This window comes from Solea solea, chromosome 21 (assembly GCF_958295425.1).
Source record: "Solea solea chromosome 21, fSolSol10.1, whole genome shotgun sequence".
Taxonomy (NCBI): domain Eukaryota; kingdom Metazoa; phylum Chordata; class Actinopteri; order Pleuronectiformes; family Soleidae; genus Solea; species Solea solea.
This window is the reverse complement of record NC_081154.1, coordinates 16,074,684-16,095,604: the sequence shown is the minus strand read 5'-3', so window position 1 is coordinate 16,095,604 and position 20,921 is coordinate 16,074,684. Positions and strand designations below refer to the sequence as shown.

Genomic DNA, 20,921 nt, shown 5'->3' with positions numbered 1-20,921 from the left:
GTATGACTTTTTGGTCACATATTGGACAACATACTATACTATGACTTTTTTGACTGATTTTGGACGACATACTATACTATGACTTTTTTGACTGATTTTGGACAACATACTATACTATGACTTTTTTGACTGATTTTGGACGACATACTATACTATGACTTTTTTGACTGATTTTGGACGACATACTATACTATGACTTTTTTGACTGATTTTGGACGACATACTATACTATGACTTTTTTGACTGATTTTGGACGACGTTCTATACTATGACTTTTTTGACTGATTTTGGACAACATGCTATACTATGACTTTTTTGACTGATTTTGGACGACATACTATACTATGACTTTTTGGTCACATATTGGACAACATACTATACTATGACTTAATGGTCACATATTGGACAACATACTATACTATGACTTTTTTGACTGATTTTGGACGACGTACTATACTATGACTTTTTTGACGACATACTATACTATGACTTTTTTGTCACATATTGGACGACATACTATACTATGACTTTTTGGTCACATTTTGGACGACATACTATACTATGACTTTTTTGTCACATATTGGACGACATACTATGACTTTTTTGTCACATATTGGACGACATACTATGACTTTTTGGTGATCATACTAATCGATGACATTTTTACTAAATATTGTGCACATCTTGCCATGATTAGGATATTCTGGGAGAGTTAAAACCACGCCCGCTGGGATTCAAACCCACAATTCCTGGCTTAGGAGGCCAGTGTCTTATCCATTAGGCCACTGGGACATGTGTACACAATGTCACTTGTCGTCTTTTGTCAAATTTTGTACGACATACTATACTATGACTTTTTTTGACTGATTTTGGACGACGTACTATACTATGACTTTTTGGTGTCATTTTGGACAACAAACTGTAATATGACTTTTTTGACTAATTTTGGACAACATACTATACTATGACTTTTTTGACTGATTTTGGACGACATACTATTCTATGGCTTTTTAGAATGATTTTGGATGACATATTATATCATGACTTTTTTGACTGATTTTGGACTACATACTATATACTATGACTTTTTTGACTGATTTTGGACCACATACTATACTATGACTTTTTGGTCACATTTTGGACAACATACTATACTATGACTTTTTGGACAACATACTATACTATGACTTTTTGGACACCATACTATACTATGACTTTATTGACTGATTTTGTACGACATACTATACTATGACTTTTAGGTCACATTTTGCACGACATACTATACTATGACTTTTTCGTCACATATTGGACGACATACTATGACTTTTTGGTGATCATACTATACTATGACTTTATGGACTGATGAATTTTTTGACTGATTTTGGACGACATACTATACTATGACTTTTTGACGACATACTATACTAGGACTTTTTGGTGGTCATACTAATTGATGACATTTTTACTAAATATTGTGCACATCTTGCCGTGATTAGGTTATTGTGTGAGAGTTTAAACCACCCCAGATGGGACTCGAACCCACAATCCCTGGCTTAGGAGGCCAGTGCCTTATCCATTAGGCCACTGGGGCATGTTTTCACCTTGTCACATGTCGTGTTTTGTCACATTTTGACTTTTTTTGACTGATTTTGGACGACATACTATACTATGACTTTTTTGACTGATTTTGGACGACATACTATACTATGGCTTTTTGGACTGATTTCGGACGACATACTATACTATGACTTTTTTGACTGATTTTGGACGACATACTATGACTTTTTTGACTGATTTTGGATGACATACTATACTATGACTTTTTTGACTGATTTTGGACGACATACTATTCTATGGCTTTTTAGAATGATTTTGGATGACATATTATATCATGACTTTTTTGACTGATTTTGGACTACATACTATATACTATGACTTTTTTGACTGATTTTGGACCACATACTATACTATGACTTTTTGGTCACATTTTGGACAACATACTATACTATGACTTTTTGGACAACATACTATACTATGACTTTTTGGACACCATACTATACTATGACTTTATTGACTGATTTTGTACGACATACTATACTATGACTTTTAGGTCACATTTTGCACGACATACTATACTATGACTTTTTCGTCACATATTGGACGACATACTATGACTTTTTGGTGATCATACTATACTATGACTTTATGGACTGATGAATTTTTTGACTGATTTTGGACGACATACTATACTATGACTTTTTGACGACATACTATACTAGGACTTTTTGGTGGTCATACTAATTGATGACATTTTTACTAAATATTGTGCACATCTTGCCGTGATTAGGTTATTGTGTGAGAGTTTAAACCACCCCAGATGGGACTCGAACCCACAATCCCTGGCTTAGGAGGCCAGTGCCTTATCCATTAGGCCACTGGGGCATGTTTTCACCTTGTCACATGTCGTGTTTTGTCACATTTTGACTTTTTTTGACTGATTTTGGACGACATACTATACTATGACTTTTTTGACTGATTTTGGACGACATACTATACTATGGCTTTTTGGACTGATTTCGGACGACATACTATACTATGACTTTTTTGACTGATTTTGGACGACATACTATGACTTTTTTGACTGATTTTGGATGACATACTATACTATGACTTTTTTGACTGATTTTGGACGACATACTATACTATGACTTTTTTGACTGATTTCGGACGACATACTATAGTATGACTTTTTTGACTGATTTTGGACGACATACTATACTATGACTTTTTGGTCACATATTGGACAACATACTATACTATGACTTAATGGTCACATATTGGACAACATACTATACTATGACTTTTTTGACTGATTTTGGACGACGTACTATACTATGACTTTTTTGACTGATTTTGGACAACATGCTATACTATGACTTTTTTGACTGATTTTGGACGACGTACTATACTATGACTTTTTTGACTGATTTTGGACAACATACTATACTATGACTTTTTTGACTGATTTTGTGCGACATACTATACTATGACTTTTTGGTGTCATTTTGGACAACATACTATACTATGACTTTTTTGACTGATTTTGGACGACATACTATAGCATGACTTTTGACTGATTTTGGACGACATACTACAGTATACTATGACTTTTTGGTGTAATTTTGGGCTTTTTTGACTGATTTGTACGACATACTATTCTATGACTTTTTGGTCACATTTTGGACGACATACTATACTATGACTTTTTTGTCACATATTGGACGACATACTATGACTTTTTGGTGATCATACTAATCGATGACATTTTTACTAAATATTGTGCACATCTTGCCATGATTAGGATATTCTGGGAGAGTTAAAACCACGCCAGCTGGGATTCAAACCCACAATTCCTGGCTTAGGAGGCCAGTGTCTTATCCATTAGGCCACTGGGACATGTGTACACAATGTCACTTGTCGTCTTTTGTCAAATTTTGTACGACATACTATACTATGACTTTTTTTGACTGATTTTGGACGACGTACTATACTATGACTTTTTGGTGTCATTTTGGACAACAAACTGTAATATGACTTTTTTGACTAATTTTGGACAACATACTATACTATGACTTTTTTGACTGATTTTGGACGACATACTATTCTATGGCTTTTTAGAATGATTTTGGATGACATATTATACCATGACTTTTTTGACTGATTTTGGACTACATACTATGACTTTTTTGACTGATTTTGGACCACATACTATACTATGACTTTTTGGTCACATTTTGGACAACATACTATACTATGACTTTTTGGACAACATACTATACTATGACTTTATTGACTGATTTTGTACGACATACTATACTATGACTTTTAGGTCACATTTTGCACGACATACTATACTATGACTTTTTCGTCACATATTGGACGACATACTATGACTTTTTGGTGATCATACTATACTATGACTTTTTGGACTGATTTTGGACGACATACTATACTATGACTTTTTGACGACATACTATACTAGGACTTTTTGGTGGTCATACTAATGATGACATTTTTACTAAATATTGTGCACATCTTGCCGTGATTAGGTTATTGTGTGAGAATTTAAACCCCAGATGGGACTCCAACCCACAATCCCTGGCTTAGGAGGCCAGTGCCTTATCCATTAGGCCACTGGGGCATGTTTTCACCTTGTCACATGTCGTGTTTTGTCACATTTTGACTTTTTTTGACTGATTTTGGACGACATACTATACTATGACTTTTTTGACTGATTTTGGACGAGATACTATACTATGGCTTTTTGGACTGATTTCGGACGACATACTATACTATGACTTTTTTGACTGAATTTGGACGACATACTATGACTTTTTTGACTGATTTTGGATGACATACTATACTATGACTTTTTTGACTGATTTTGGACGACATACTATACTATGACTTTTTTGACTGATTTCGGACGACATACTATAGTATGACTTTTTTGACTGATTTTGGACGACATACTATACTATGACTTTTTGGTGTCATTTTCGACAACATACTGTAATATGACTATTTGTGTCATTTTGGACAAAATACTATACTATGACTTTTTTGGACGACATGCTATACTATAACATTTTTTGTGACGACAAACTATACTATGACTTTTTGGTGGTCATACTAATTGATGACATTTTTTCTAAATATTGTGCCTATGACCTTTTTGGACGACATACTATGATTTTGTTGTGTTCATACTAATTGATGACATTTTTACTAAATATTGTGCACATCTAGCCGTGATCAGGTTATGTGTGAGAGTTTAAACCACCCCAGATGGGACTTGAACCCACAATCCCTGGCTTAGGAGGCCAGTGCCTTATCCATTAGGCCACTGGGGCAAGTCTTCATTGTGTCACATGTCGTCTTTTGTCACATTATGTACGACATACTATACTATGACTTTTTTGACAGATTTTGGACGACATACTACACTATGACTTTTTTGACTGATTTTGGACGACATACTACACTATGACTTTTTTGACTGATTTCGGACAACATACTATACTATGACTTTTTTGACGACATACTATAGTGTGACTTTTTTGACTGATTTTGGACGACATACTATACTATGACTTTTTGGTGTCATTTTGGACAACATACTATAATATGACTATTTGTGTCACTTTGGACAAAATACACAAATAGACTATGACTTTTTTGACTGATTTTGTACGACATACTATACTATGACTTTTTTGACGGATTTTGGACGACATACTATACTATGACTGTTTGGACGACATACTATACTACGACTTTTTGACAACATACTATACTACGACTTTTTGGCGGTCATACTAATTGATGACATTTTTACTAAATATTGTGCACGTCTAGCCGTGATTAGGTTATTGTGTGAGAGTTTAAATCACCCCAGATGGGACTCGAACCCACAATCCCTGGCTTAGGAGGCCAGTGCCTTATCCATTAGGCCACTGGGGCATGTTTTCACCATGTCACATGTCGTTTTTGTCACATTTTGACTTTTTTTGACTGATTTTTGGACAACATACTATACTATGACCTTTTTGGACGACATACTATGACTTTGTTGTGTTCATACTAATTGATGACATTTTTACTAAATATTGTGCACATCTAGCCTTGATTAGGTTATTGTGTGAGAGTTTAAAGCACCCCAGATGGGACTCGAACCCACAATCCCTGGCTTAGGAGGCCAGTGCCTTATCCATTAGGCCACTGGGGCATGTTTTCAGTTTGTCACATGTCGTCTTTTGCCACATTTTGTACGACATACTATACTATGACTTTTTTGACAGACTTTGGATAACATACTATACTATGACTTTTTTGACTGATTTTGGACGACATACTACACTATGACTTTTTTGACTGATTTTGGACGACATACTATACTATGACTTTTTTGACTGATTTCGGACAACATACTATACTATGACTTTTTTGACTGATTTTGGACAACATACTATACTATGACTTTTTTGACTGATTTTGGACGACATACTACACTATGACTTTTTTGACTGATTTCGGACAACATACTATACTATGACTTTTTTGACTGATTTTGGACGACATACTATAGTATGACTTTTTTGACTGATTTTGGACAACATACTACACTATGACTTTTTTGACTGATTTCGGACAACATACTATACTATGACTTTTTTGTCGACATACTATAGTGTGACTTTTTTGACTGATTTTGGACGACATACTATACTATGACTTTTTGGTGTCATTTTGGACAACATACTATAATATGACTATTTGTGTCATTTTGGACAAAATACACAAATAGACTATGACTTTTTTGTACGACATACTATACTATGCCTTCTTTGACGGATTTTGGACGATATACTATACTATGACTTTTTTGGACGACATACTATACTATGACTTTTTGACGACATACTATACTACGACTTTTTGGCGGTCATACTAATTGATGACATTTTAGCCTTGATTAAGTTATTGTGTGAGAGTTTAAACCACCCCAGATGGGACTCGAACCCACAATCCCTGGCTTAGGAGGCCAGTGCCTTATCCATTAAGCCACTGGGGCATGTTTTCACCTTATCACATGTTGTTTTTTGTCACATTTTGTACGACATACTATACTATGACTTTTTTGACAGATTTTGGACAACATACTATACTATGACTTCTTTGACTGATTTTGGACGACATACTATACTATGACTTTTTTGACTGATTTTGGAAGACATACTATACCATGACTTTTTTGCCTGACTTTGGACGACATACTATAGTATGACTTTTTTGACAGATTTTGTACGACATACTATACTATGACTTTTTGGTCACATATTGGACAACATACTATACTATGACTTAATGGTCACATATTGGACAACATACTATACTATGACTTTTTTGACTGATTTTGGACGACATACTATACTATGACTTTTTGGTATCATTTTTGACAACATACTATAACTTTTTGGTGTCATTTTGTAAGACATACTATACTATGACTTTTTTGTGTAATTTTGCACGACATACTATGACTTTTTGGTGGTCATACTAATCGATGACATTTTTACTAAATATTGTGCACATCTTGCCACGATTAGGCTATTCTGGGAGAGATTAAACCACCCTAGATGGGACTCAAACCCACAATCCCTGGCTTGGAAGGCCAGTGCCTTATCCATTAGGCCACTGGGACATGTGTACACAATGTCACATGTGGTCTTTTGTCAAATTTTGTACTATACTATGACTTTTTGGTGTCATTTTGGACAACATACTATACTATGACTTTTTTGACAGATTTTGGACGACATACTACACTATGACTTTTTTGACTGATTTTGGACAACATACTATACTATGACTTTTTGGGTTATTTTCAGATCAGAATCAGAATCAGAAGAGCTTTATTGCCAAGTATGATTTGCACATACAAGGAATTTGTTCTGGTGTCATTGGTGCGTAACAAGCATACAACATTTTTAAAAAAAGTTAAGTGAAACAAGTATACGTATATATACACAGTATATAAATGTTTGTTTTTTTGTTTTTTTTTAAAAAGATGAAAAAGAGCACAGTAAAAGAGCACAGTAAATAGCAGTACAGCTGGGCAGTAAGTGAGTAACAGTGAAATATTCACCAGGTGCAAAAGTTCACAGTAATGACGTTAATGTAACGCATAAAAAGGATGTAATGATAATGTGACATGTAGAGGCAGAGGAGGAGTGTGAGGAGTCAGAGTGTCAGGGGGGGGGGGCTCCGGGCCTTGTTGATAAGGCTAGTAGCAGACGGGAAAAAACTGTTCTTGTGGCGTGAGGTTCTGGTCCTGATGGACCGCAGCCTCCTGCCAGAGGGGAGTGACTCAAAAAGTTTCTGACCGGGGTGGGAGGGATCAGCCATAATCTTTCCTGCACGCCTCAGAGTTCTGGAGGCGAACAGGTCCTGGAGAGATGGAAGATTGCAGCCAATCACCTTCTCTGCAGACCGAATGACACGCTGCAGTCTGCCCTTGTCCTTGGCCGTGGCAGCAGCTTACCAGATGGTGATGGAGGAGGTGAGGATGGACTCAATGATGGAGGAGTAGAAGTGCACCATCATTGTCTTTGGCAGGTTGAATTTCTTCAGCTGCCGCAGGAAGTACATCCTCTGCTGGGCTTTTTTGATGAGAGAGCTGATGTTCAGCTCCCACTTGAGGTCCTGGGTGATGATAGTTCCCAGGAAGCGAAAGGAATCCACAGTGACAATTGTGGAGTCACAGAGGTTGATGGGTGCAGGTGAGGCTGAGTTCTTCCTGAAGTCCACAACCATCTCCACTGTCTTGAGAGCGTTGAGCTCTAGGTTGTTTCGGTTGCACCAAGTGACCAGCTGGTCAACCTCCCACCTGTAGGCGGACTCGTCACCATCAGAGATGAGTCCGATGAGACTGGTGTCGTCCGCGAACTTCAGGAGCTTGACGGACTGGTGACTTGAGGTGCAGCTGTTTGTGTACAGGGAGAAGAGCAGAGGAGAAAGAACGCAGCCCTGGGGGGATCCGGTGCTGATGACCTGTGAGTCGGAGACATGTTTTCCCAGCTTCACAGTCAGACAGGAAGTCAGTGATCCACCTGCAGATGGAGTCATTTTGGACAACTTACTACACTTTGGCCGTTTCTCAATATCCATACTTGTGCGTACTTGAGCGTACTTGCGTACTCCCGTACTTGTGAAAACGTCATCAGCCTCAGTCCAAGTGCTGTTCCAATTCTCAAGTAAGCGAACAGCGAGGACGGTTCTCAAACCCGGAAATGTTCTCGCTCCGCCCATTTTTACCAAGTATGCATCGGAGGTGACTTAAGCGTACTTGCGATGGCCATGTATCCCAGAATACATTTCGGCGGAGCATAGCAGCAGATAATATAAATATAAATCTGAAATAAATATTTTTCTGTGTCCCGGAACAAAGTTTTAACATCATTTGAGGCGAGAAATGAGTCGTATACAATTCAAACATGTGGTTTGTGTATGAAGATATGACGTATTTATAGTTTGGCAGCGACGTTTGTCGGAGGTGATCAGCTCCGCCTCTGCGGACGTTCGGCGCTCACTGTGCCCGGCACAGAGCAGCGTTACCTCGGCCTGTCCTGATGAAATGATCCGCTGGCTCAGACGTCGCTGTCATTAGATGCTCGGTGTGATCCATAGATTTGTTGTTGACGTGTTATTTTGTTTTTAATGGAAACGTTTTGACCTGAAAGTTTGAAGGTTTGTATATTATTAATGTTTTATTTATTTTAACTTTGAATTTTAGATTTATATTAAAGTCGAGATTTATATTTAAATATAATATGTAAATATTAGATATGTATAGTATAGTATGTAGAGTACTATATATTTGTACACGTACATATATGTCATACATACATATATATATATACTACTCTACAATGCTGTAATATATCTATTTTCCACATTGTATTATTTGTATTGTATATTTTAATAGAAATAAATTAATAAATGAAGTTAAATATTTAAAATGTAAAAATAATAACAACATATATATGCATTTATTAAAAGTATTTCATATGTTCATTTATCAACACTGTAGGTGGCGGTAATGAGGCTGCAGCACTTGGCGCCAGCCACCATTCAAACAGCAGAACAATACATACATACTTGCATACTTGAGTATTGAGAAACAACCACATACTTGTGTACTCCCGTACTTGGCAAGTATATACTCCCAGCGTACTTCTCAAGTATATACTTCCCAAGTACGCAAGTACATACTTGCTTACTTGAGTATTGAGAAACGGCCTACGACTTTTTTTAGGTGATTTTGGACGACATAGTATGTCGTCAAATAAGTCATAGTATGTCGTCCAAAATTTTACAAAAATGTCATAGTTATACGACTAATTTTAATTAAATAGTGCATTTGTATGTCAAAGTTACTGTTGAAAAAAAGGTGTAAAGTGAGTGACCAATGATGCCTAAACATCTTCTCATTATCAATTTTGGCCCTCGTTAAATAAAGTTTGGACACCCCCAGTCTAAAAGCTTTAAGTTTTAAAAGTTATATTCTCCCAAAAACAGCAGCAAGAAGCAACATTTCGCCATGGAATTTTCTAATCCACTATAGTATAAATACATGAGACTAGAAGCATAAATTCTTCTTTTCTTTTGTTGTTTGTTATTATTACATTGTATTTAACAGGAAATACATGCTGTTTTAATTAACAGGGTTTCTTATGAGTTAGAAACACAATTTAGAGTCAATGTTGTTCAATTTAATATGTTGTGTCATTAATTGCACTTGAATTATCCATGTGTCTTTACTATGTCATGTTATTATACACAACACCTCAGACGCAAACCAGTTATGCATTTGTAGTTTTATTATGATCCTGGTATGTAACAAATCCACCAATCATCATCATTTCAAAGAAATTCAAGTAAATAGACCAATGTTCACTTGACAGCCACATCACAGCATGGATGGTGCATATTTAAAGGTACAATGCACGTGTTATGGAAACAACAGAGTGCTAAAGATGCCCAACCACAGTCAGCAAACACACGTTCAGTGAACATAATGATGAATACACCAAAAAAACCATCAATCAGTACATGATTTAACAATGTTTTAATATCGTCAGCTTCTGTCCACATGAACACAAAATAAAAAGGCATTACAAGACCAGAAATAACCTTATTAGATACTGAATATTTTACACATAAAGTAAAATATTGGAGTAAAGTTAGGGCAGTGGAAAGTTTATCTCCTCTTGTGTTGAAATAAATAAAAAAAAACAGGAAATTACACAAACAACAACAGATAAATGCCAACCAGGGCTTCACATTAAAATAAATAACATCCAAACACACACACACACACGCTTGTCTCAGGTTCAACAGGTTAAGAAATGTTACATTCAGAAAATGAGGTCTACAGGTTAGAAAAAGACGGAAAAACGCAGCGTGAAGGTGCGTGTGGTGAAGCGCGTGAACGCCATGGACACGTGTCACGTCAGTATGAAGTTTCACATACTTTTTATCACTATTATTCTGCAGTTAGTGTAGGGTCATCACTAGTTATTAAACTATAAAGCTTTTTTTGTGCATCAAGACATTTCTACACGTGTCATTTACGGAAAAAACTAAGAGAAAACTGTAGCGCTCTGTCTTTTATCAGGAAAAACACAGCAGCGCTTTCTAATCTGAATGAATTACAGTTACATTTATGCATTCTGCATAAACTAAAGGTCAAATCTGACTCAGTTACAGTACAAGTCACGATCAGGATAGAAAAAAGGAATTAGAGTAAATCATTAAAATTATTTCAAGACAATAAAACCTAAAGAGTAGAAGTGACAGAGCTTCACTATTGCACTAAAATTCAAACATCACTACTTAGTACTGAGCAAAGTTTCAATTAGAAACTGATTAAATAACAAAAAGTATGATTACTTTGTGGAGTGGGGCCACATTTGTCCTATGTTAAATATACATATATATACACATGTGTATATATATATATATATATATATATATATATATATATATATATATATAAAGTAATTTTAAAATTAAATCAACTTCACTTCTTTTTTCTATTTTATATGAAGTCTTTAAACAAATCTGACAGTTGATGAAGGATTTTATGAATCAATGAATAATAACTGTGTTGGAATGTGGAAACCGACACTTGTTTGTAAGTGCACTAAAGCACTTTGCCTTTCCACATCTATGCAGCCACTTCTCTTCATACATTTACTTCTAGAACTGAATTAAAATATTAAGTCAGGTCGTCTGAACTAAATTGGCAGGGAAAAAAAAGATTAAATATTTCAAATTTGTGTCAGAAAATGAAAAACAAAACAGAGAAAAAAAGTGGGGGAAAGTTGCCCCAAATAAATCAAGTTTTGAAACAAATTATAGTCTAAACATGTTATCAATGACAAATCAATCAATCTATGAAGATAATTCAATCAAAATAAATGTTAATCCTGGCCAAGAGTTAAATTCAATGCAAATCAGTTTGGGGGAATTTCTTGAACAAATATTTATGAAAAAAATATCCCCCCAATTTTTGTTTTTTTAATTCCTAAGTGGACCAAAAATTAAAAGTAACATAAATAATAATCATAAAACTCACATGAATCACATTACTGTCATTATTTAAACAAACCAAACATTAACACTGAAGAAAAACAGCAAAGGGAAAAGACAAATGTGCAAAATGCTGTTTGAGGGGGAGGAAAATGTTTTTCTCTAAACAAACAAAAAGAAAAATAATGAATTTAATCATCATTGAAATCCTAATTGATTCCTCTAAATGAAAATAAAACTAAATGCTGTTACCATGGTTAGCATTCGGCCTTGACAGTGAACCTTAAACTACATTTAAGTTTAGAGACTGGTTTCTAATTAACTGATCTCACTGTTCAATAAAAACCTTTAAAATAATTGTAAATAATAATAATAATAATAGTTTTTATGCTGTATATTTTCAAACATATTCACCCAGGGCTTCCCAAAGTCAGGGCTGTGGTCTCCTGTTGCAGATTGGTCTCAGAGAGGGTTATAATGTTTCTTCATTATTTCTTCATCTCGCACCACCATGTTTCTACAGTAGCCTGAATGGCCAAAATGCTAAAAACCTTAATGATAAGGTCCCTCAGATATGGCCACAACTCTTTTTGATACACACTGATATCAGGATGGATTATTAAATACAGTGTCATTGTTAATGTTTATGTTAATGTCTTTTGCTACTTTCTTGCAGATTGTGAGCCTTGGAAGTTATGGAGTATTATAGGCGTCTGCAAACCTCAGACTTTTGGGAAGCTGTGTGTGAATCTGTTGATGGTATAGGGCTGAGCAATGAATGGATTTAATACATTAATTAGAAATACTAGATGAATCGATTCCTCTTTAACGTCCACACAGCAGTGGGCTTCCGTGGTTCCTCAAATTTCCTCAGGGAGATTTACAAAAGGGCAGATTGTCTGTATATTATATATATAGGTTTTTATCCGGCTGCACTTAAACCCAAAGGGGAAAAAAATGTAAAAAGTAAATGCATTAATAATTAGTTTAATAAGAAGGAAAAAAAAAAATGTATATAATATTTTAGGCCATATTGCTCAGCCCTACAAAAATAAAAATAAGACGTTTAAATAACATGGACAGTCATAGAAGCACTACAATCCCATGTGGAACCAGCTGAAGATCATGTTTGTATAGATACAGCCACAAAATAAATGATGAAAATAAAAAAAGAAGCATTTTAGATGCTGCACAAGTCAATAATGGACATTCACGGCCTTAAAAAAGAAGCAGTTTAGTGTCCTGAAGCGCTGCTGCCTTTCAGAAAACCTCTGAAGAGTAGCCACTCGTGTGCCCTTTACAGTACTGTGAACCCGGAACAGTCGGGGAAAAGAATCGTACAAGCCAGCTTGTCGGACTCCCTTCACGATGTTCTCGACCCCCCCAAAAAAAGAGCCCACACCCGGGGAGAGAAGAGGGCGCGTGAGGCTCTCCATCTCTCCTTCCCTTCTCCTCAGCAGATGTGCTCTGTGCTTTCTTTAAGCGCTGACAGGAAAGTAAGTCGTTCAGAAACCACAAATACACATTCACTTCGTTCATTTACAAAAACCGCAGCCTTGTGCTCTGTGGAGCCATTATTTGAATAATTGAATCAGCTTTTATGAAGACTAAATTCACCTCTTCACGCCACTTGAAGAATCCCATTCATTGGTTTTAGAGGGAAAACTTTTACAATGTCTTTGATGTTTCTCTGGTTTAGAAACTAATGCACAAATTACACCCACGAGATTTGTTTCAATGATAAATCGCTCAATGTGTTGCTCTATTCTTGGGACAACAGTGTCCTCTGAACATTTAATGTGAAGAACAGCGAGTTTCTTTTTTGGCTGTTACCAGCAGGAAAGTTTCAAAGTAAAACATTTAAACTTTATATATATATATATATATATATATATATATATAAAAAACATTTTTTTTCCAATTTCCTGAAGCTCCCGGTTATTTGATTTAATGGCCTTAATGGCCACAAATAAAAAAAAAGATGTTGTTGTCCCATAAAACCCATAAACGTATTGCAGCCAAATCTGATAAAGGGACAGTTCAGGGTTTTTTTTGTGTGTGAGTGTCTGACTCAAAGAAAACACGGCCACCACCAGGGACACAAGAAAAAAACAGATTTTAACGACTTCACAAAAGGCTCACCTAATATAGTCTGCACCAGAGGTCTCAAACACGTGGCTCGTTTTTGTTTTTTTGTGAACTATTTATCAGTCCACATCAACACAGGCACTTTTATTTTGAAATTCTCCGAAAAAACACAGCTCCTGAACAGCTGCTTCTTCCCAAAAAGTTTGATATTTTTTTCACTTGAGTTTCATTCGAGTCTATGATATCTTAAGAATTATGTTCGCCGCTTTATCTCGCCGTTATAGAATGGAAATTGAAGTTCGTAAACTGCTCGCTCTCCTGCACCAAAGTCTATGAAAAAAATCAGCATTTTAAGCTCACGGGGGGACACAGGCGCTGCTGGTGTGCTGCTGCCTTGTTTGGTAAGTTTGTGTCACATAAATAAATCAGAAGGAAGGATTTCAAACACAGAAGAGAGAAAAGAACACATTTAGACTCACGGATGGAGGCAGCAGTGGATCAACAGCTCCTGTGTGTTATTAGGTAAAATTGCAGGGTTTCTCTATGGACTTTGGCACAGGGAATCGGTGATATATTAAGGTGAAATAAACTCCAGTTTCCAGTCAAAAAAGACTACCATAGGAGTAATAACTGGCTAAAATCTGTTATTTCTGAGGTCCCTCAGGGGCTACAACCAGGAAACCCATCAAAATATTGCGACCCAACTAGTCAACGTGCACTTTAACGTCATCTAAACACAAAAACTAGAAGTTATTCGTCCCACACTCTGGACTCCACATGCAAGCAATGCATGTAAACATTGTGATGCAATTAACAACCAACCGTCACTGACGCCATCTAGAGTGACGCTGGGCGGGATTCCCATCACTCGACCAGGCAGAGCGCCACCTGAACTCTGTCCTCCACCTGCTCCACTAACACAAGGCAGCGTCAGACTCCCTCAGGGCATGGAGGAGATATTCTTCAGTGTGTCAGAGCCTAAATGAAACCTCTCCTGCTGAAGGAGAACGTCGTCACGTGTAGAAGTAGTCAGCACAAGTCTCTCTGTCCTTCATCTCCTTCCCGGAAATTCATTTGTGGATCTTCCAGTTCCTGAGGAGGTGGAGCTTCCAGACGAGCGGGGTCAGAGACGAGGTGGACAGATGGACAGGTTGGAGTTGCCCCCTAAAGGAAGAGGAGGAAGCAGACTGTAGGAACCTCCCTGCCCCCACCCTGCCCTCTGCCACCCACGCCCTCAGGCCTGCGGCCGCAGACAGATACCCTGTGGAGAACACATGATGGATTTTCAGATTTTCTCTGTTGACGTTTTTCACACTTGGACGAAACAACAGCGAGGTTAATAAACAGGGGCGAGGAAAACACCGGCGAAGGTCACAACCACAAGGAACTGATGTCACACTGCAAAGTGAAACTGTATGTTTAAGTATAGTGTTGCTGCATAAGTGCATTTTAAGTGCCATTAACAAAGTGCAAATGATCATTTAACCTAAGTATGACCCTTTTGTATTTCAGTATCAGAGATGTAATTAAAACACTAAACGACATCTGTTAAGATTAATGGTGTGAAATGGAGTCCAGTGCCAACAGAACAATAATTATTATAGGCCTTCTTCTATATATGTAACATTTATTTAAAGAGAGACCAAATGTGTTATCATTTGTCAACACGGAGACAGTGTTTTTTTTTAACTGTAACTTGTAAATTAATAAAGTTTGCAAACTGTTCTCTCTCCTGCACCAAAGTCCATGCAGAAAATGTGTGTTTTTAGGTTGAGGCGACACAGCAGCTGCTGGTCTACTGCTGCCTCATTTAGTGAATTTGTGTCACTTTTGTAAATATGAATGATGGATTTCAAACACCAAAGTCACAAAAAAAGACACATTTAAAGATGAACTCCTCTGTGCCGTGACGTTAAATCAATGGGTTTCTGTATGGACTTTGGTGGAGGGGAATGAGTGGTATACAAAGTGACACAAACTGCAGTTTTCTGTCACGTTCAAAGAGTTTACATACTCTTGTGATATCACAGACTAACACTTTTGCTAAGTGTAGTATATTTCTACTGAGAGCAGCTTCCGGTTTTTTGCGTTTTAATTGTTAGATGTTAGAGACAACATAAGTACCTCTGTTGCCTTCCCATGCACAGACAGCAGGCAGAGTGTGAGCCTCACTCCTGGAGCTCAGTCAGAGCCACACAGCATGCAGCTCGATCATCCTTACTCTGGGCAGGACCGTCCACTCCGCTGCCAGTGGTCATGCTGCGACTGCGACTGGTCAGCTTCTTGAGCTCGCTGGCGAAGGACATTACCTTCTTTTTGTCCTCCCGCACAACCTGCAAGCCGGAAACATGCTCATGTGAGTGATAAATGAATGTTAAGTGACCCACAGAAATGTATCAAAATAAAAACAGGTTCAGATTATTGGCAGTAAAAACATTCAGCATTTAAAACAAAAGCTCAATCTTTATTCAACGTCACGGAACAACATCTTCACATTTACTAAAAAGTAAAGATTTCTCAGGTGTAAAAGGATAATAAATTAATATAAATAAAGCAAACAATGATGGACACACAACGTGGGAAGCATAGGCAGACAAACCTTAACACGGCAATGAATGTCAGAAACACAAACAGAAGAGCAGCAAACACAAAGTAACAAAGAAAGGAAGCAGCAGCATGTTAAACACACAAACAAAGGTTAAAAGGGACAGTTCAGGTTTTTTTAAGTGTGTTTCTATGAGGTACACATGGTCAGCACTGTGCATATCCCCGGCCGTGAGAACACACTGATTTTAGTCATTTAATAAAAGGCTACTGAAGGCTTAAGAGCTAAAAGGCTAATATATATACATCTGGTTAAGTCTATGATGATGAGTTTGCCACGTTATCTCACTGTTAGACAGCTTTTTCCCTCTAGAAAATTAAGCTTGTGTTGCTTTATAAACCACTCACTCTCCACACCAAAGACCATAGAAAAAATCAGTGATTTTACATCATGGCAAACAGGAGTTATAGATCTAGTTTTGCCTCAGTAATTAAGTTTTAATGTGTTATATTGTGACTGTGATGTTTATAATTGGTCATTTTTCACAATCGTCCTGAACTAGGCAGCAGAGCTAAAAACCATGAGCTAAAAAACGCAAATATTCTCCATGGACTTTGGTGCAGAAGAGTGACCACTGCAAAAAGTTTAGTTTCCAGGCATTAAAAGCTTTTGTTACACCCAGGTAAAGTGTTTAACATTCTTAAGATTTGGAATACTAAAACAGGCATAGATTTTTATCAGTTAAGCCTGTTGTTAAGTTGCTAAAATCTTTATTTCCTTGTATTTTTAGTAAGAACGAGCCTCCAAACCTTCAGGTTTTTCAGGCTTATCGAAAAGAAACAATAAAAAAAAATAAACTGAACTGAACATTCCACAACATTGATTCAATTAACTGCAAGTTAAGGGAACAGTTAATAGGCCCAGACACAGCTGTGGTTAGTATGGGATGCAATTTGCAGCTTATTTTTTTTTGTATATGTTAATATGTAAGTATTTAATGCACGTGTACATACATACATATAAGATGTTAGTGGACAAAAATAATGCACATATATGTAAAATAAAAGCATAACAATTAAAAACTAAACAGTCTTTATCACTGGAAACCAGTGAGCGTGTTCAGAGCTACCTGCTCTTTGAGTTTAAGAATGAACCGTCCGGCGCCGCGCCAGCGACTCTGCGCCTGGTAGACGCACTCGTGATCCAGCAGCACGCGCTGCAGAGGCTTGGCGGCGGAGGATTTCTTCGAGCCCGTCTCCTTGGTCACTTCCTCCATCAGGACGTAGTCGCACGGATTGGGGTTTGAGAGGATACTGTAGGAATACTTGGCTTTTGACAGACTCTGACCAGGAGCAGAAGAGGAGGAAAGAGCGAACAGGGAGTGATTTAACTAACAATGACGTGACGGCAGAGATTTCATCAGTCACATGAACGTCCTCACCTGCTGAATGATGTCCTGAGCAGTGCTGTAGCGCGGGGCCTTGATCACAGTGTGAGGCTGCTCTGGTGAAACTTCATGAACCTGAACAAAGAACATGTCATCTTCTCCTCCTCCTCCTCCTCCTCCTCCTCCACCTGCTCCTTCTCTGCTTCCCACAGTCACCTCCTCCTCTCTGTCCACCGCTGTGTTCTTCTCATTCAGGTTCTGTATAAAGGGGGGAAGAGTTTTGAGGTCAGCACTGCATGATTAATCCAATAGAAGAAAAGGGCGAGTTAAATGTTAAAAGACAAATTAAAATATCTAAAAAAAAATGCCTTCTAAAATATGACATATCATTTTGTTAGTCGCATTTTAAGGATATATGTTGTGAGATTTTTGTGCCAATTAATAACTTTTTTTAAATGTTGTTTTTATAGGATTTTTCTATCTCATTTTGTTATTAGTTGCTTTATTTTATTTTTAATTTACAACTTTTTACATGTTCAAGTTAATAAATGTACATAATATAAAATATTTAAAAGAATATCAGTAGACCATTTCAAATTCCAAATTCAACACCATCAATGCATGATTAATTGCACATGAAGACCACAAGGGGGAGCCACAGTCTACATAATAGTCCTCACAGAACTATAACCTATGGTATTTTATGTTAAATTTGGTCAACAGCTGCAACATTTGTTAACATTTTACATTAATATGAAAACTTACTGATGAAACTTCTCTCATTTGTTCCACAGACAGAGACTCCTGTTGCTTAAAGATCAGGTGGCGTGAATATAAGAGAAACACGACGTGAAAACTGTACCTCCTCTCTTGTTTTGAGGAGAATCCTCCCGACGTATCCCTCATCGCTGTTCCAGCTGGAGACCAGTCTCACCACCTCCTCCTCGGGCGCTAGTGGTCGCTGCTGCGCACATCGCTTTACCTCGCTGCGCTCCTTCAGCAGAGGAACCCTCTCCTCGCACAGGAAGTGGTCCGCTGCGTTTCCCGTGGATGCCACAACCTGCGAGAGGAAAGTTCTTTACATATCACACTGAGGATTTTTAGCTCCAGCATCACAAACAATCTTTAATTGTGAAGTACCGACCGTGTCCAGCAGCTGCTTGGCAGTGGTCTGCTCAGTAACACAGAACACCACGAAGGGTTCAGGACCAGGAGCTCCATGCACCGTCACCCGGTGCTGCTGGGCGGCGTGTTTCTCCTCTGCACTGAACAGCTGTGTGGAGAGTGTATTATACACTCATGAGCCATTATATAAAAGGGATAGTTCAGGTTTTTTTGAAGGGTGGTTGTGTGCTGTGCACACCTCCCTGCACGGAGAACCAGACCAAGATACAGAGGCTTGTGCTCAATGGCCATATTCCATAGTGAAAAATGGAGGTGTTGTTCCACTGATGCCTATATCAGTAATTTTACATGTCTTATTGTGTGAAACAAAATTACCAAACAAAGCAGCAGCAGATAAGCAGCTACAACTTCAGCTTCTCATCAGAAAAGTCTGCCCAACGGTGAGATAAAGTGCCGAAACATATTCCTAAAATTAGAGAGTAAGAGTAGATTTACACTGGCATAGATTATATTTGGTGAGCCTTTTGATAAGAGGTTAAAATGTGTTTGTCCTTGTGTCTCGGACTGGTTCTCTGTGCAGGGGGCGTGCACAGCCCAGTCAGCAATGTGCACACCACATACAAACACACTCCAGTTATCTGTTTTAATGCTATGATTCATTCAAGTAAACCTCTTCATCTTGTGCAGCTTTTTTAATTATCTGCCAAAAAATATAAAATTAAAATAAAATAAGTTTTGTAAAGGATTTGTGGGTCAAAGTTAAGTGCAGCAAAAATAGTTTTGAACAAGGGAATAAGATGCAAAATAAAAATGTGTGGTAGAAACTGTATGCCTAAATTACTTCATCCATGGACAAATAAAAACAAATCATTTCTATCATCCACTAAGTGGATTTAAAAAACAAAACAAAAACAAATATATATGTATATACGTATATATATATATATATATATATATATATATATATATATATATATATACACACATATATATATATATATATATATATACACACACTGATTAGCTACACAATTATAAAAAATAATTTAAAGTTCTGTTGTTAAGAGTGTACAAAATTCTAGTGTTGCATTTTTTATAATTACAGTGAATGAGTCTGTGTCGTTGCAAAATTTGAATCCTTGCAATCTCTGGACCTGAACACATCTTACCAAGGAAGAGGGAGTGGCGCCCCCCGCAGGACCTTCCTCTGTTCTGCGGCTGCAGATGAATAAGCTGGACACTTCAAGTGACTCATTATGCTGCGTCCTTAACTGGACATGTCTGTAACCTGTAACACACAAAAACAACAAACACAGTTTAATTGCACATTGTAATAATTGATAATGTAATGAACAACACTTTACTACTAACCTGTGATAGGCTGTGGCTAAAAGTGGCAAAAACACCTGATCATTTGAACTGAAACTGATTTAAACCAAGGTTTTAAATGATTACTCTCCTACACCAAAGTCCGTAGAGAAAAATCAAAATTTTTAGCTCGCAGAGACACAGGAGCTGCTGGTCTTCTGCTGCCTCATTTGGTAAATTTATGACACTTCAGTAAACCAGAATGAATAGTTTCAGACAGTAAAGCAATAAAATAACACATTTGCACTGACT

The 20,921-nt window shown here is 37.2% G+C and overlaps 1 protein-coding gene and 7 non-coding genes across 8 annotated transcripts in view; all 8 read right to left on the bottom strand.

Annotated features, from left to right (window-relative positions):
* Window positions 1-1,518: 1,518 nt before the first annotated feature.
* trnar-ccu (transfer RNA arginine (anticodon CCU)) lies at window positions 1,519-1,591 on the bottom strand. Its single transcript has one exon. It is a non-coding gene; the product is annotated as a tRNA-Arg (tRNA).
* Window positions 1,592-2,369: 778 nt separating this feature from the next.
* On the bottom strand, window positions 2,370-2,442 carry trnar-ccu (transfer RNA arginine (anticodon CCU)). Its single transcript has one exon. It is a non-coding gene; the product is annotated as a tRNA-Arg (tRNA).
* A 1,686-nt stretch (window positions 2,443-4,128) lies between these two features.
* On the bottom strand, window positions 4,129-4,201 carry trnar-ccu (transfer RNA arginine (anticodon CCU)). Its single transcript has one exon. It is a non-coding gene; the product is annotated as a tRNA-Arg (tRNA).
* A 639-nt stretch (window positions 4,202-4,840) lies between these two features.
* trnar-ccu (transfer RNA arginine (anticodon CCU)) lies at window positions 4,841-4,913 on the bottom strand. Its single transcript has one exon. It is a non-coding gene; the product is annotated as a tRNA-Arg (tRNA).
* Window positions 4,914-5,450: 537 nt separating this feature from the next.
* Window positions 5,451-5,523, bottom strand: trnar-ccu (transfer RNA arginine (anticodon CCU)). Its single transcript has one exon. It is a non-coding gene; the product is annotated as a tRNA-Arg (tRNA).
* Window positions 5,524-5,715: 192 nt separating this feature from the next.
* On the bottom strand, window positions 5,716-5,788 carry trnar-ccu (transfer RNA arginine (anticodon CCU)). Its single transcript has one exon. It is a non-coding gene; the product is annotated as a tRNA-Arg (tRNA).
* Window positions 5,789-6,561: 773 nt separating this feature from the next.
* trnar-ccu (transfer RNA arginine (anticodon CCU)) lies at window positions 6,562-6,634 on the bottom strand. The gene has a single exon. It is a non-coding gene; the product is annotated as a tRNA-Arg (tRNA).
* Window positions 6,635-15,056: 8,422 nt separating this feature from the next.
* plce1 (phospholipase C, epsilon 1) overlaps window positions 15,057-20,921 on the bottom strand; it is a 106,459-nt gene continuing 100,594 nt past the window's right edge. The window contains exons 38-44 of the mRNA XM_058621642.1: window positions 20,471-20,589; window positions 19,321-19,449; window positions 19,039-19,236; window positions 18,231-18,434; window positions 17,919-18,131; window positions 16,466-16,577; window positions 15,057-15,505 (exon numbers count right to left, since the gene is read on the bottom strand). Coding sequence (XP_058477625.1) covers window positions 15,315-15,505; window positions 16,466-16,577; window positions 17,919-18,131; window positions 18,231-18,434; window positions 19,039-19,236; window positions 19,321-19,449; window positions 20,471-20,589 — 1,166 coding nt within the window. The 3' untranslated portion in view covers window positions 15,057-15,314. The remainder of the gene's footprint in view (window positions 15,506-16,465; window positions 16,578-17,918; window positions 18,132-18,230; window positions 18,435-19,038; window positions 19,237-19,320; window positions 19,450-20,470; window positions 20,590-20,921) is intronic.